This window comes from Uloborus diversus, unplaced genomic scaffold (genome assembly GCF_026930045.1).
Source record: "Uloborus diversus isolate 005 unplaced genomic scaffold, Udiv.v.3.1 scaffold_194, whole genome shotgun sequence".
In the NCBI taxonomy this organism is placed as follows: Eukaryota; Metazoa; Arthropoda; class Arachnida; order Araneae; family Uloboridae; genus Uloborus; species Uloborus diversus.
This window is the reverse complement of record NW_026558345.1, coordinates 207,894-221,233: the sequence shown is the minus strand read 5'-3', so window position 1 is coordinate 221,233 and position 13,340 is coordinate 207,894. Positions and strand designations below refer to the sequence as shown.

General features: G+C 29.2%; 1 protein-coding gene across 3 annotated transcripts; it reads right to left on the bottom strand.

Moving 5' to 3' along the window:
• Window positions 1-260: 260 nt before the first annotated feature.
• On the bottom strand, window positions 261-12,910 carry LOC129233148 (uncharacterized). Of its 3 annotated transcripts, XM_054867216.1 has the most exons (6): window positions 12,794-12,910; window positions 6,825-7,037; window positions 5,657-5,908; window positions 5,338-5,576; window positions 1,700-1,859; window positions 261-679 (listed from the first exon to the last, which is right to left on the bottom strand). In XM_054867216.1, the coding sequence occupies exons 2-6, from the start codon at window positions 7,033-7,035 to the stop codon at window positions 567-569; spliced, it is 975 nt and encodes a 324-aa protein (XP_054723191.1). In that variant the 5' UTR covers window positions 7,036-7,037; window positions 12,794-12,910; the 3' UTR covers window positions 261-566. The 3 variants fall into 3 exon arrangements, with proteins under 3 accessions (XP_054723191.1, XP_054723192.1, XP_054723190.1); XM_054867217.1 differs by lacking the exon at window positions 6,825-7,037 and having other exon boundaries at window positions 12,794-12,837; XM_054867215.1 differs by lacking the exon at window positions 12,794-12,910 and having other exon boundaries at window positions 6,825-7,947.
• Between the last annotated feature and the right edge of the window lie 430 nt (window positions 12,911-13,340).

Sequence of the window (13,340 nt, the reverse complement as noted above, 5' to 3'; positions counted from 1 at the left end):
CAAAAAGCTAGCGCCTGGATTCTGTTGATGCTGAAAATGAAAAAATGTAAAATGGACTATTGTAAACAGCGAGAGATAAGAAAAAAAAAAGGCTTACCTCTTCCTTTTTCCCTGATAAAAAAAAATTCTCAGCATCACCCCAAGTAAATATTTATTGTAAAACTAGAGGAAAGTGGCACTCTCTTGATTTGTAGTTATCATTTGTTAAGAAATGTTAATGTATGGCTTAAATATTCGAAATACGACTCAGTAATGTAAAAAGAATAATTTGCTTTTTAAGCAGTTTACCATTAGTGCTATTTGTATATGCATTCATTAGCTATATGCATAACATAGTTGTCTTCTTCACTGGAAATTATCTTAGTGGCACAAAAATCTAGTTCATATTGTCATATAAATCTAATCTTCCAACTAAACTGCACAAAGTTGTATATTTTTTAACCTTTTAATTAGTTTCAATATTCATTTATTATAAAACAATTCAGTATTATTTTATCAAACAAAAAGAAACCAAATTCAAACAAACATCAATCTTTATTTACAAAAAAGAAAAAAAATACATCAAATTACAGTTGAGTTTTTTTTTTGTTAAGCCGTTCCTTCGCATGCCTGAGCCAGGCAGCAATGGGCTTGCTAATTTCCTTATTTGTGGCGGTCTTTACGTGAATTCTAGCTACATCTGAAAAATAAAGTGAAATTAGAATATAAGCATGGTAATTTCTTAATTTTTCATCTTTGTTTATGCAAATTTAGATTTCTTTACTTGAATGCAACAGAAAACCACACACAGGAACGTAAAGATAAACATCTGATAACGTTTTAAATTTCTTTTTTTAATGGAATTAAAGGTACCTTTTGCAAAACCAATGCCAGCATTTATTCATGAGAGAGCTGCTAACGTTTAAAGTGAAACCAAATACAATTAAAACTGTAAAAGTCTTTTGTAACTCATAGAAACAAAACTATATTTTATTATGATTAACTCATTATGTCCATGTTGAACCACTATCAGCAGATGCTTTTCCCACCAAAAATTGTCCAATGCAAAACTGCACATAAATTGGTAATTTTTACCATAAGTTATGATTTGATAATTTATTGTGATATGATAACTTATCATGGTCATGCGTTTTATTTTTAATAAAAATCTTACATATACAATTACAAACATCTGGCTGAAGTCCAAAAATGCAGAACTCCATGATACTTACCATTATTCAAAATTTCATAATATAAAACTTCTGCAATGAAAATATATTTTAAAATGTCAGTTAACTTTACATATTTAGAAGCACAAACAATTAAAGGGCCTTCTTTCTTTACTGTTTCATACTTCAATGAGTTAGTAACAATTGTACATTAATAAATGATGTCTTACAATTAAAAAAAAAAAAAAACTGAAAGTCACAAAATTAAGCTTAAGAGTTTAAATAAGGGTGTTTTAAGAAATAAGCCTCATTTAATTTTGTACTATGGTACTATTATAAAGCTTTTCACTGTCAAAAAAAAAAGTTTATCACTTCTCGCAGATTTAATTTGGCTTACTATTCGATTATAGCAGGGGGGAAATTAACAAAATCGGACACAACAGAGGAATTAGCTATTTCTCATTAGCATTCTGGAACTGGAAAACAAACAAATATACCAGACGTAAGTACATCTTTATAGGAAAATAATCAAACATTATTAAGACACTTGCCATTAATCAGGCTGCACAGTTTTAGAGAGGAAAACTGCATTTTTCCTTTTAGGCCCATGAAGCTGTACTTCTCTGCCACTTCATCCGTCAGAAGGTAGACCAACATTCTCCTAACCACTTCTGCCAGGTGGGCACCCCCAAACTTCTGCAGCTCTCTGATCTGGAAAAAAAAATGCATAAATGTATTTGAAAGTTCACTATATATATATATATATATATATATATATATATATATATATATATATATATGTGTATATATATATATATATATATATATATATATATGAAGTGTATATAAAAGAATCCATCTGTAACAAGTCACACTCGGCAGCGCCAGACTGGCAAATCAGACAACTGTCCGAAGAGCCGGTGAAAACAAACCGGTGTTGTTATGTTGCGAGTTGTTTGCCTGTTGCGATTTAAGTTTGTTGTTATTTTTTTATTAATACTTGAAAGTCTCTAAATGAGTAAAACTTTGAAGGACCACTGGATTTGCTGGCACCAGGTCAATCCTATGTCTAATGGAGGTCTGGAGCTAATCAGACATGGATGCAGGTGAAATATCAGCAGTGCATACAAGGAATTTTGAAGGCAGCTTAGGGTCACCATCAAGAGAGCTATAGAGGGGAAGTGCGCTACCCCCCCCCCCAGAAAAATAAACAGGAACTGCCGATTTCAGTTCTTTGTAGAATTGATAGTGACAGAGTAAAAATTTTCGAAACTATATGGACGACCCCCTCCTCCCCCTTCGTAAAACTCTTCAAATATGGGTACCAAAATCATTGGCAAGCAAAAAATACATTAATTTTTTTTTTTTAAGTTTTAGAAGTTGTCAGTAAAAAAAAATCAGAAACGACAACCTAAAATTTTTGGAGATTCGGGATCACAAACAGCGATGCACAGAGATGTTCAGGTACCTTTGCTCTCTTAAATAATAACAGTAAATGAACGAATTGAATGAAAGTTAAAAAGTAAACTTTCATGGGTAGAGAAACTAAAATACTCATGTTTGTGGCATAGCGGGGGGCACCGTTTTTCTCTGACAAGAAGGTAATTTCTGACTGTGCTACTGCCAAAATTCCAAATTATTTGAGGTCTGTAAATCATTTATTAGCATGCTAAGAGTGCAAATCACTTATTTATGTGTATGCATTAATTGTTTTGCCACCAAGGCATTGTAATTCTCTTCAAGTACATTTGAAAATTACAAAAAAAAAAAAAAAAAAAAGAAAAAATATTCTATAGACCAAAAAATTTACAAATGTTCATTAAGTGATAAATACAATTTGAGCCTACTTTTACTAAAAAACATAATATAATAAATAAATGCAAGCTTAGATTCATATAATAATATTTTTAAATAGAAAATACACATAAGTATCCCAAAAGTAGTTTTTTCTTTTGGAAAAAAAGGCACATAAAAATTCTAGTTATTAATAATTAGCAACACAATTGATGCAGAAATAGAACTACAATAGTGCTTCAGCACGTCATTTTCTTAATAATTGAAATGCAATCAAAGCACCGAATTTCAACTGATAATTTTCATTTTACGATTTTAATAAAATTTTGTCTGCCACTTAACAGAACGCCACGCCAAAAATGAGAAAAATACACCTTTCCTATCGGATTCAAAGAGACTGCATTTTACGAAATGAAAACATTAAAAGTAGTAAAAAGGCCAATAAAATAACTGAATTAAGTAAATTGATTTTAGAATTTGCATTTAACAGGCCTTTATGATGAATAATGATGTAAATAGTTTAAGACACAATCACTGAAAATTGGGAATAAAGAAAAAAATGGAGGTGGAGAGGCAAGAGCATAAAACAAAAACACATTTCTAGTGTAAAACACAAACACAACCTTAATTATTTTAGTAGACATTTAGATAATACTGTAACATAAGTTCAATTTTATACAATATTATGTTTCTAATACTAACAAATTGAAATACTGGTAAAAATACAACTAAAATACTATCCATTCATTTATTTAAATTTAATATTTTTCCAAAATATCAGTAATAACCGATAATAAACTAACAATTATTTAAAGTTATTGCAAAAATAAACAGGTACAAGGGTGATTTTTAAATGTATTAACATATTGGGCTTGACAAAATTCAAAAATTTTTGCTGTATGAAACAAAAACTTTCTTGGGTACAAATTTCTTGCAATTTACAGCTTCCTAATCAAGTGTTTATTAGTGAGTTAATTAATTCACATTTTAAAAAACTTCTCAGTCACCATTTTTCTCATGAGAGTTACCTTCATAAATCATCCACTAAATTATCTTAAAATTAATTAATCTAACAAATTATATTAATAAGCCAAAATAGCATAAAAATGTATTAAGAGATTGTAAGTATTTCAGAAGCTGTTTTTCTCATGAGTTATTTTGCTTCTTAACTGAAGAATATAATTTGTGAGAAAAACATTTAATTTACCTCTAAATGTTTTCACTGCAATTACAATAAATAGCAGAAAACTTCACTTATGAAACCATTTTTAAAAATTCAATGAAGAGCTTAGTAATACAAATGCTGACATTTAAATAGCACTCATGGGAGACTGTAACACTCTACAGAGATTCATATGAAATAAATTAAGAATCCTGTCATCATACTCAAAAAAGAAAAAAAAAATCTTTGAAAGACAAAAATTAAATTGAAAAGTTGTCACATGAAATATTATGATCATTTAAAAGTATAATAAATTATAATATTCACTTTGTGAACACTATGATGTATTTTATTCAAGGGTGCCCGAACATATCTATTTCTATAAACTTATTGAAAATACGGTCTCCTTTGATTTTAAAAATTTAAATCGTAAATATCTAAGTTAGGAATTAATAAAGGTACGAGTAAAAAATACTGAAATATCACTAATGAGCAAAAAAAAAAGTTACACAACTGAAAAAAAAAAAAAAAAATCTTGCAGGAGTTTGGCGAAGTGTTATAAAAGACCTATGGTTTGTATAATTCTTTACTAATGCTCTTAAGTATCTTTCTTTTTTTTTTGGGCTAAATAAAAACCTTTTTGTCTCTCCTGTAAAATTATATGTTCCACTGCACTCTACTAGGGGGCCTCCAAATTATTGCAGGCTTAGGGAATCAGTTTAAGTAGAGTCCTACCTATGCTAATTTCTACTGACAACCCAAGATGCAATTTACCCAAAAAAATTTCTTAACACAATTAAACAGCACCCCCTTGATAAGACTGACTGAAAATTAACACAAACCAATGGATATACCTCAAAATGCCTTTAAAAGTTCTATTTTATGCATCATTAAAAGCAGTTTTGCATAAAACACACTTATTCTTTTTTTTCACATGATAGAAAGCATGAAAATTCACTTATTGTGTCAACATTCAGTGCACTATAAAAAGTCAATTTAGAATATAAAAAATAAAATAAAATAAAAATAATTACTTGATAACTTGGTCAAAATAATCTACACTATATGTCCGCCTCGACCAAATTTTCAATAAAATAACTTATTTTCTAAGAAGAGTCTTTCTTAACCTCTCAATTTTCCGTTTTCCCCAAATTTACGAAAGAAGTCAGAATAAAAATTTTTATTGTTAGAGATGGAGTAATAGAGAAATAAAAAAGACTTCAAAAATCTTACCATGTGCTTTCGAACTTCCTCCTCACTCAATTTTTCTTCCAAGATCAGAACATCCTCTTCTGATGAAATAGGAAAGCAGGGTAGGTCTGGAGCAGCGGGAACTGGAACATTTTCCTTGCCCTGCTCTCCTATTTTATTGAGGATCAAATCCAATTTTGTGAGGATTTCCAGCTGTCTGTCTTGCACTGTGTCTATTTTGAACTTGTTGATTGTGGTACAGCGAAGAATTTCCTTCAGCTCTAAAATGAAATATAAGAGTTTCAATATCTAGTAGATTTCATTAAACATCATTCAAACATTTGGTAAGATAATGTCTTACCTGTGGCAGTAACACTTTTCTCAGCTGCTACAGGTTCTGGCTGGTCAAGCTGTTGTCGAAAAGACTCTTCTGTTAAATTTTCTGGTACGCTATCTTCCTCTCCACGCAAGCTGGGGACCTGGGGGTAATTTTTTATTTCGTCCACTTCTTCATAATCAGTCTCATCCCTTCCATTTTCATTCTCTGTGCTGGAAAAGCCATCTGATTGGTAGCACCCAACTTCCATCTTTCGAAGTGCTCCTGCATAAGAATCTGCAAAAAAGAAAACATCTTTGTACAAAACCAATTATGTTTCTGTCATATGTTACTTCCAGTTTAATTATTTTAACTGTACCAAGCTACATCAATATTTAGTAAGTATTTAATGCATGTATGTATAACACTGTTGTTGGTTACAACTTGTTCTTTTCCTACCAGATACATTGGTTTTTATTTTTGACACTGATTTTTTTTTTTAGCTGAAACATTATTTTGAATTCTTAAAATCCTGCACTAATTTGAATGACTTTTTACTGATTTGACTTAATATCTTAAGTGCCAGGGCTTTTTTGCAGTAATCCTTTTTGAAAATTTATCATTTATATGGATCTCTATTATTTCTCTTTTGGTTAATTTTCCTTTAAATTCATATTTAACCTAAATGTCTGAATTTTTTCAATTTGTCCGAGGGTACATATTGTTGTAAGTTATTTTCTGATTGTAGACAAAAAGTTTTGAATTGGAAGCTTTCAAAAAAATAAATAAATAAAAAAATAACCAAACAAAGAAATCCTTCAAAGAACATTGTGTTCATCAAAATTTATTTCAAATTAAGCTTGTTTGGAAAAATACTGAATTTCAATTTTCCCATAAAAACCAATTTCAGATATTTTTTAAACAGTTCAAAAAGAACCAAAGTCCAAAATTTAATTTAATTTTACAAATTTTACAAGAAAGTAGGTTAAACAAAGGTAGTTAATTTCATTAATTTCTTTAAATTATTTTTTAAGCACAGGGTAATGGGATTCTATTATGCATAAATGCAAGATAGAGAGCAGGACCGTTTTTGTATTTCTTAAAAATTGCCCTGTTTATTCAATAATTTTGGAAAGTCCAAAAAAAGTAGCTATTGTTAAAATTACTAGAATTAATATGTTTAAAGTTTTATATATAGAAAAAAAAATCTTACTGGAATATGCATATATCTTCTTCATTCTATATGTCGCCCATGATTCTTTGGGGTCTTCCAAATTTTTCGCTGCTTTAGTCATCCGATTTGCAGATGTAGTGTTTGGGAAAAGGCAGTGGTTTTTTGATGTCCTCCATTTAGTAGGCACAACTTCTAACCCGTCTTCAAATTCTGCCACCATGTACTGTTTATATGGTTTTTTTAAATCCATAGCTAAGTACATTTACAATACAGAAAAAAAAGAAAGAAAAATACAGGAAAGTGTTAGAAAAATGTCTTCATTTAAAAGATAACATCTTCATACTTGCCAACCTTCGAAGAAAAAAAAACAGGCATTCTACTAGAGCTTAACGAGAAGGCTCAAAAATATATTTTCGAAAAATCCAATATTTTCAATCAGCAAATTAATAGTAAATGCAGCCTCAAATCACTGTTTATTTTCTTACATTATTATGTTAAAGGGACCTAAAAGTAATATTCCTTTACATATTTAAATATACACTTGTCAAAATTTATGAACTAATGGTATTTTCATGCGGTTGTCATCATATTCACTATAATTTGTGAAATATAATTTAATGTCATAAAAATAAAATATAACATAACTCAAATTGATGTTGGTCATTATATTGGATGTTAACTACTATACTCATATGATTATATACAAATACATACATGTGCCCTGTAAAAGTCACAGGTCATGTATACAATATCATGCAAAATTAAAAAAGAAAATGCTTTGTAGCACCCTGTTATATTAGCAGAGGTCTGTCCAGGACTTACAGGGTCCTATTTTTGAGAATTATTTTTTTTTTTTCTGTGGATTTTCAAAATGTAAACCAAAAGTTATCCGTCAATATAGAGTAGATTTCTGGTTTTCGTACTAATTTATTAAAGTAAGAGTCCATGAAAGGTCCGATTTGGTCAATCAAAATTTTGTGAAGGGTCCCTTTTAACTAATTAGATTTTTGTGAAGGGTCCTTAAAAGGACCTACATTTCTTCTGGCCAGACCCTTGTTTAGTTAAATTTTTTATTATTGCAATATATGATGCTTATACATATTTTAGAATTAATATTCTACTTAAAACTGTTGATTGATTTTGATTCAGTTACTTTAGCATTTAGCTGCTTAACTCGTTCCCCCCCCCCTAGCTATACCTACTTTTACAATTATATAATTTAGAAATGAAAAATGTACATTTATAGTCAGTGCACATTCATAAGATTCACATTTTCCTCTTTTCTGACCAATGTTTCATATTTAACTAGGCAATCTTAATCTATATTAAAATTGTTACATTGTCAATAATTTTGAGTATAAAATAAAAGAGGAATATATTATATTACTACATTATGTTAATGATGTATTAAGAATTTAAGTATAGTATCCTTTATTGGTTTATTTTAATAATAAATGAACACTATTAATGATTAATATAATTTTTATATTGAAAAAACATAGTTCAAAAAAATAAATATTGGATATATATTATGACATGTATTATTGATACATTTTAGCAAACCCTGCTTAATGATAATTCACTAGCGACATATTTCACTTCAAATTATTTCGTTATGTTTATGAATGCCATGAATATTACATTTAAACTTCTAAGGTATAAGCTAATTGATAGCATCAAGAAAAATTCAAAATACTGCATTTAAAAATATAGTATTTTTATGCGTTCACTTAAATTGTAATACCTTCCTCATTTCCACTGAACTACAGAAAAATCATAACTAAAAGTAAGTATACAAATACAAATAGAATATTAAAATATAAAATTAAATAAGTATCGGTTAAGGTAACATACGTTAAAATAACTTCCAAATTTCAAAATATTCGAAATATTTTCAAGATGCAAAAGGGTTGAAATTTGCCGCAATTTACGTCAAAGCAATTGCTTCATTGAAAAAATTAATTTTCAGTTAAACTTTTCGACAAGTCAATTAAAAAAAATTTTTTTTGGAAATAGTTGGATATTTCAGAAGAAAAAAAAATTGCAGCACACGAATAAAAACAGAGAAAACCTAGTATTTATCAGCTATGGCATGTCTTTTCTTGGTGCACCTTCATTTTATGCATAGGAAAAATTAGCTCAGAATTACACATAAATGTAATTTTGTTGCAGGTTCGTGCAGAAAACCTTTAGAATCAAATATGACTTATGAAACAATAAAATTTTTCTAAGAAATAGCTAAAATTCATTTTTCTGTAATGATATGTATTTTATCAAAATGATGTTTTAAAGAATTAGAAATTAGAAGAATTTTAGAATTTAAACCTTTAGAGTCATGGTTATTTAGTTTATATGATTGGAAGGTTATCTTTTTCAAGTTTTGGTCAAGCAGCAAGGTTCGTTAATTTAAATGTATTGCTCTAAATTTAACTACAATACATTATGAAATCTTAACTTCCACTGGCAAAACTACATAAGTCCCTCTTTCTGTCATTCAACAGATTTCCATGACAAAATTTCATGTTGATAAAATATTGTTCCTATAACCCCACATGTACCATAGAAATATTTATCCAAATTTAAAAATATTTAGGTGTTATCATAATTAGGTGTAAACATAATCTTTTAAAAATTTACTCTTCTTATAATTTAAAAATAATTTTACAAAATTTTACAGAAACAATAATTTTTTTTAGTTTGCCATATTCAGATGAGTTTAGTTATTACAACGGATCTCTCAGTAGGGGAGAGTGGGGCACCTGGAATACTGTAAATTTCAGCTTAATTTTGTAAACAGAAATTAGTTTTCTTAGGACAACACAGATGATAGCAGCCTCTACTCTTCAGTGTACTTTGAAATTTCTCACATTAACAGATAAGCACCAATTTAATTTTCCGTTTTCAGAGGCTTAGAGTTACATTAATAGGTGGTTTCATTATTGAAATTTTCAAGTAAGAAACAAAATAATTTAAATCAGAGCATGTCGGAATTAAAACATGTACTTTCATGACAATTTAAAGGTTAAAAAATGTATTGTACTACTAAGCCAAACTTTTAAAAAGTTGATACATAATAACAACTTAAGTCGGCAGGTTGATACACTACCCCACTAGTGTATAATACAGAAAAAACCAATTTCATTATGCTTAATAAATGTGATGAACGGTTTAAATGAACAAAAATTGCGAAAAAGGCTTCCGGTCTTGAAACTGCAGCAGAAAATGTTCTTAGTAATAAAATTTCAATTAGAGAGGCAGCTAAAACATGGATTGAGTAAAAGAACTCTTAAGATGGTATATAAGTAAATTTAAAATGAACATAGAACCTAATAAAACTTCTTAGGCTGTAAGTTTGTAAATAAAGATTTTTGAATCAATTAGGATTAGTATTTTTTATTCGTTTAACTTATTTTGGTAGTGTCCCAAGGTAGTGGGGCAGGTTGGGACGTTGTAATGACTTTCTAATTTTTATTATGAAAATTTAATTTGATGAAATAATAGAATAAAATAAATTTTAGTTGAAGCAAAAATGTCTATATTACATTTTCTCCTAAGTTTGTTGAAAATTCATTGGGAAATTAAATTTCTAAAAATCATTATCTAAAAAGTGTCTCAAGGTGCCCCACATTCCCTTACTGAGCGTGTCATGTCATAGCTGATAAACTATTCTAAGAGTGTAAAAGTGGAAACACGACATATTTTTCTTTATAAGGAAAAATAGTCATTTTCTTTGTAATAGTTGAGAGAGGCCATATCTCTAAGTTAGATACTTTGGAAACAACAAAAGTATTCAAAATTGAAGATTTGCAAGGAATTTCATACAAATTCTCTTTTGTCTTGAATTTTATTCCAATTACATAGTTAACATTTTTGAAAGTGCCAAAGTTTTTAGCAAGAATAATGTCTTTATTATTTAAGAGACAACAGCTATCCTTAAAAGATTTGGAGTTTAAAAAGAAATTTTTGAATCTAACAATACTGAACTGGTTATCTAAAGTACAGTTTTTTACTGTAGGGCCATTACTATGAGAAAATTCAAGAGAAACTTCCTTATTACTTGTTGCATAGTTATTTGGAATGTTCATTTCTGATGAATATTTTTCATAGTAACGACGGGCAATTTGCTCTAAAGGTTTTTCTGGCTTACGAATAAATTTTTTTAACTCTCTCATATAATTTTCAAATTTAAATGCACTGAAATTGTCAAGATTACCAAATTTTAAAACATCATCAGATAAATGAGAGAGCCCATGAACATTATGCGAGACATATTCTTTACCATAAACAGTAGCAAAACTTTCAATAAAATGTTTCACAAGAGAATCTGCATAAACAATTAACTTCTCAGTTTGATTTTCCTCACAAAATAATCTTATTGACACATGCAGAGAAATAATATTATTAAATTTGGTTAAAGACAGCGTATTTTCTAAAACTATTGGACATGTATACAATAAAAACTGTCTAAACTCTGTTGCTTTCCAATAAGCAAGGTCAGACAAAGATCTAGGTTTCCTGGCAAATTCAGTTGGTACATATTGCTTTAATGCCTTCAATTTTGTGGAAATAGCCTCGACATCTTTAGATGGCAAACGATGTGGCAATTTTCCTTTAACCCAAATATTTAGAATTTTGCGGACTACTCCTAAACATACAAGGTGCATGTAGTCAAGTGGAACATTACTCACTATGCCGAAATTTTGTATTTTGTTGATTATGGTTTCTTTTAAATGGAAATCTGTATCTGACATTAACCTAAATTCTTTATCTGTCCTTTTAGAAGCATCAGTTTCAGGAAAACAAACCCTTCTATTTGCATATTCACCTTTAGTTTTGCATTTTGTGCAACTATTATAACCTGAATGTCCTTTAACACCTAAAATAAATGATTTTGCAGGGACATCACAGATGAAATTTTTGACTGAAAAATCATACTTCTTAAAATTAATTATAATACCATTATCTATTAGAGATTTGGCCTCCTCAACAAAATCGCTTAAAAATTCGGTGACATTATGAGGTTTCTCCAGTCCGTGGTAGAGTGCAATAACAAAAACATTGTGGGAGTCTATACTGCCCAAAATAGGCCACAATGCACTACTCGAACTTTTACTAATTGGAAGTCCATCGATGTTGATTGACAATTCCAATTTATCTGCTGGTGTAATTTGTTTGCACACTATTCTTCTTAATTCTTTTTCTATGCCAAAATATACATAGTGTCCAGGAGTTAATTCTTTTATATTTATAAATTTTGGGGTCTTGAGAACAGTACGAGGATCAACTGGAATATTATTAAAACACTTATGTTGGCGCATAAGCTTTAACAATGATCCTAGAGCTGTATGGGTAATGTTGTTTTGAATGGACCATTCTGCAAGACCAGACTGAAAGTTGAATTCTTCATTAGTATTACACTGTAAAAATTCTGCTTCTGTATTTTGTAATGAAAAGGGCGAACACCCAAAATTATTACTGTGATTGATATTAATTTCATCAGTATCAATTGATGTATCTGATTCAGCATCAGATGAATTACATTCTAAATTTTCCTCAATACTAGAGTAGGCTGAGACAGTTTCCTGCAGCTGAGGATTGGTTACTATTGTTTTTAAGCATTTCGTAGGAGGATGAGTTAATCCCGATGAAGGAATATTACTCCTGTTTTGTGAACTGCCACAAGTATCATTTGAAAATGTACTTAGGCTCTTATTAATCCTTCTACGAATCTGTCTGTCTGACAGTGTTGAGATTTTCCTCTTAATCGACAACTGATAACTCATGACTTATCAGTTATGGAAAACTCAAAATTTGGCTAAAAAATAACAATGACAAACAAAAAATACAATGACACATATTTTAAGAAATGTTAATTTTCTACAGTTAGAAAGTCAAATATTCATGAATGGTTGCACAAGTATGAAGAAATATGGAATAAAGTTAAGACATTTTGCTTTAAAAAATACTACGAAAAAAGTTACCAAAACCTTTAGAAAAATATATCTTACTCAAAATTTTTAACTAGTGCCAAATTAATTGAAAGACTGCCACACTGAAAGAAAAATAGTAGTCATTAAATATATTTTTTACTAATGAAGAAAAATAATAATACAAACAAATAAAAAGAAATAGTATCTGCACAAATCTTTAATCTAGCTTACATTGCCAAAAAAAAAAAAGTGAGTAGATGTTTTAGCATTGAAATATTTCAATGTGCCTTATCTTTTTCATCAACAAAGCATGCAGAAGCATTTCTGACAAAATCCCTAGCATACTAGCCCTCCATTACAAACCCAAGATTTAGCTACGCTATAAAATTTGCAATTTCCACGTATTTATGGTGGCTGAAAAAAGTAGGACAATTTTTTTACAATGGAAACACACGTGTCACTTTTAAAAATTTATATGAAAAAAAAAAAAAACAAAATTCCGGTTTAAGTCATAATCTAATGTTAAAAGCAAGCTATGTGATCAGAGATAAAATTTTCCTAAATTATTAACGATTTTCTAGCGAAAGATTGCTATAAATTATAAATGAGAGCGAAAAAAAAAAAA

Bases quoted from the DNA above. Each gene is read 5' to 3' on its own strand.
- LOC129233148 (XM_054867215.1), bottom strand. From the start codon at position 7,047: ATGTACTTAGCTATGGATTTAAAAAAACCATATAAACAGTACATGGTG. The intron at 5,577-5,656 runs GTAAGACATTAT...ATTTCATTTTAG, and splicing joins GAAAAGTGTTACTGCCACAG to AGCTGAAGGAAATTCTTCGC. The intron at 1,860-5,337 runs GTAAGATTTTTG...TTTTTTTTCCAG, and splicing joins AGGAAGTTCGAAAGCACATG to ATCAGAGAGCTGCAGAAGTT.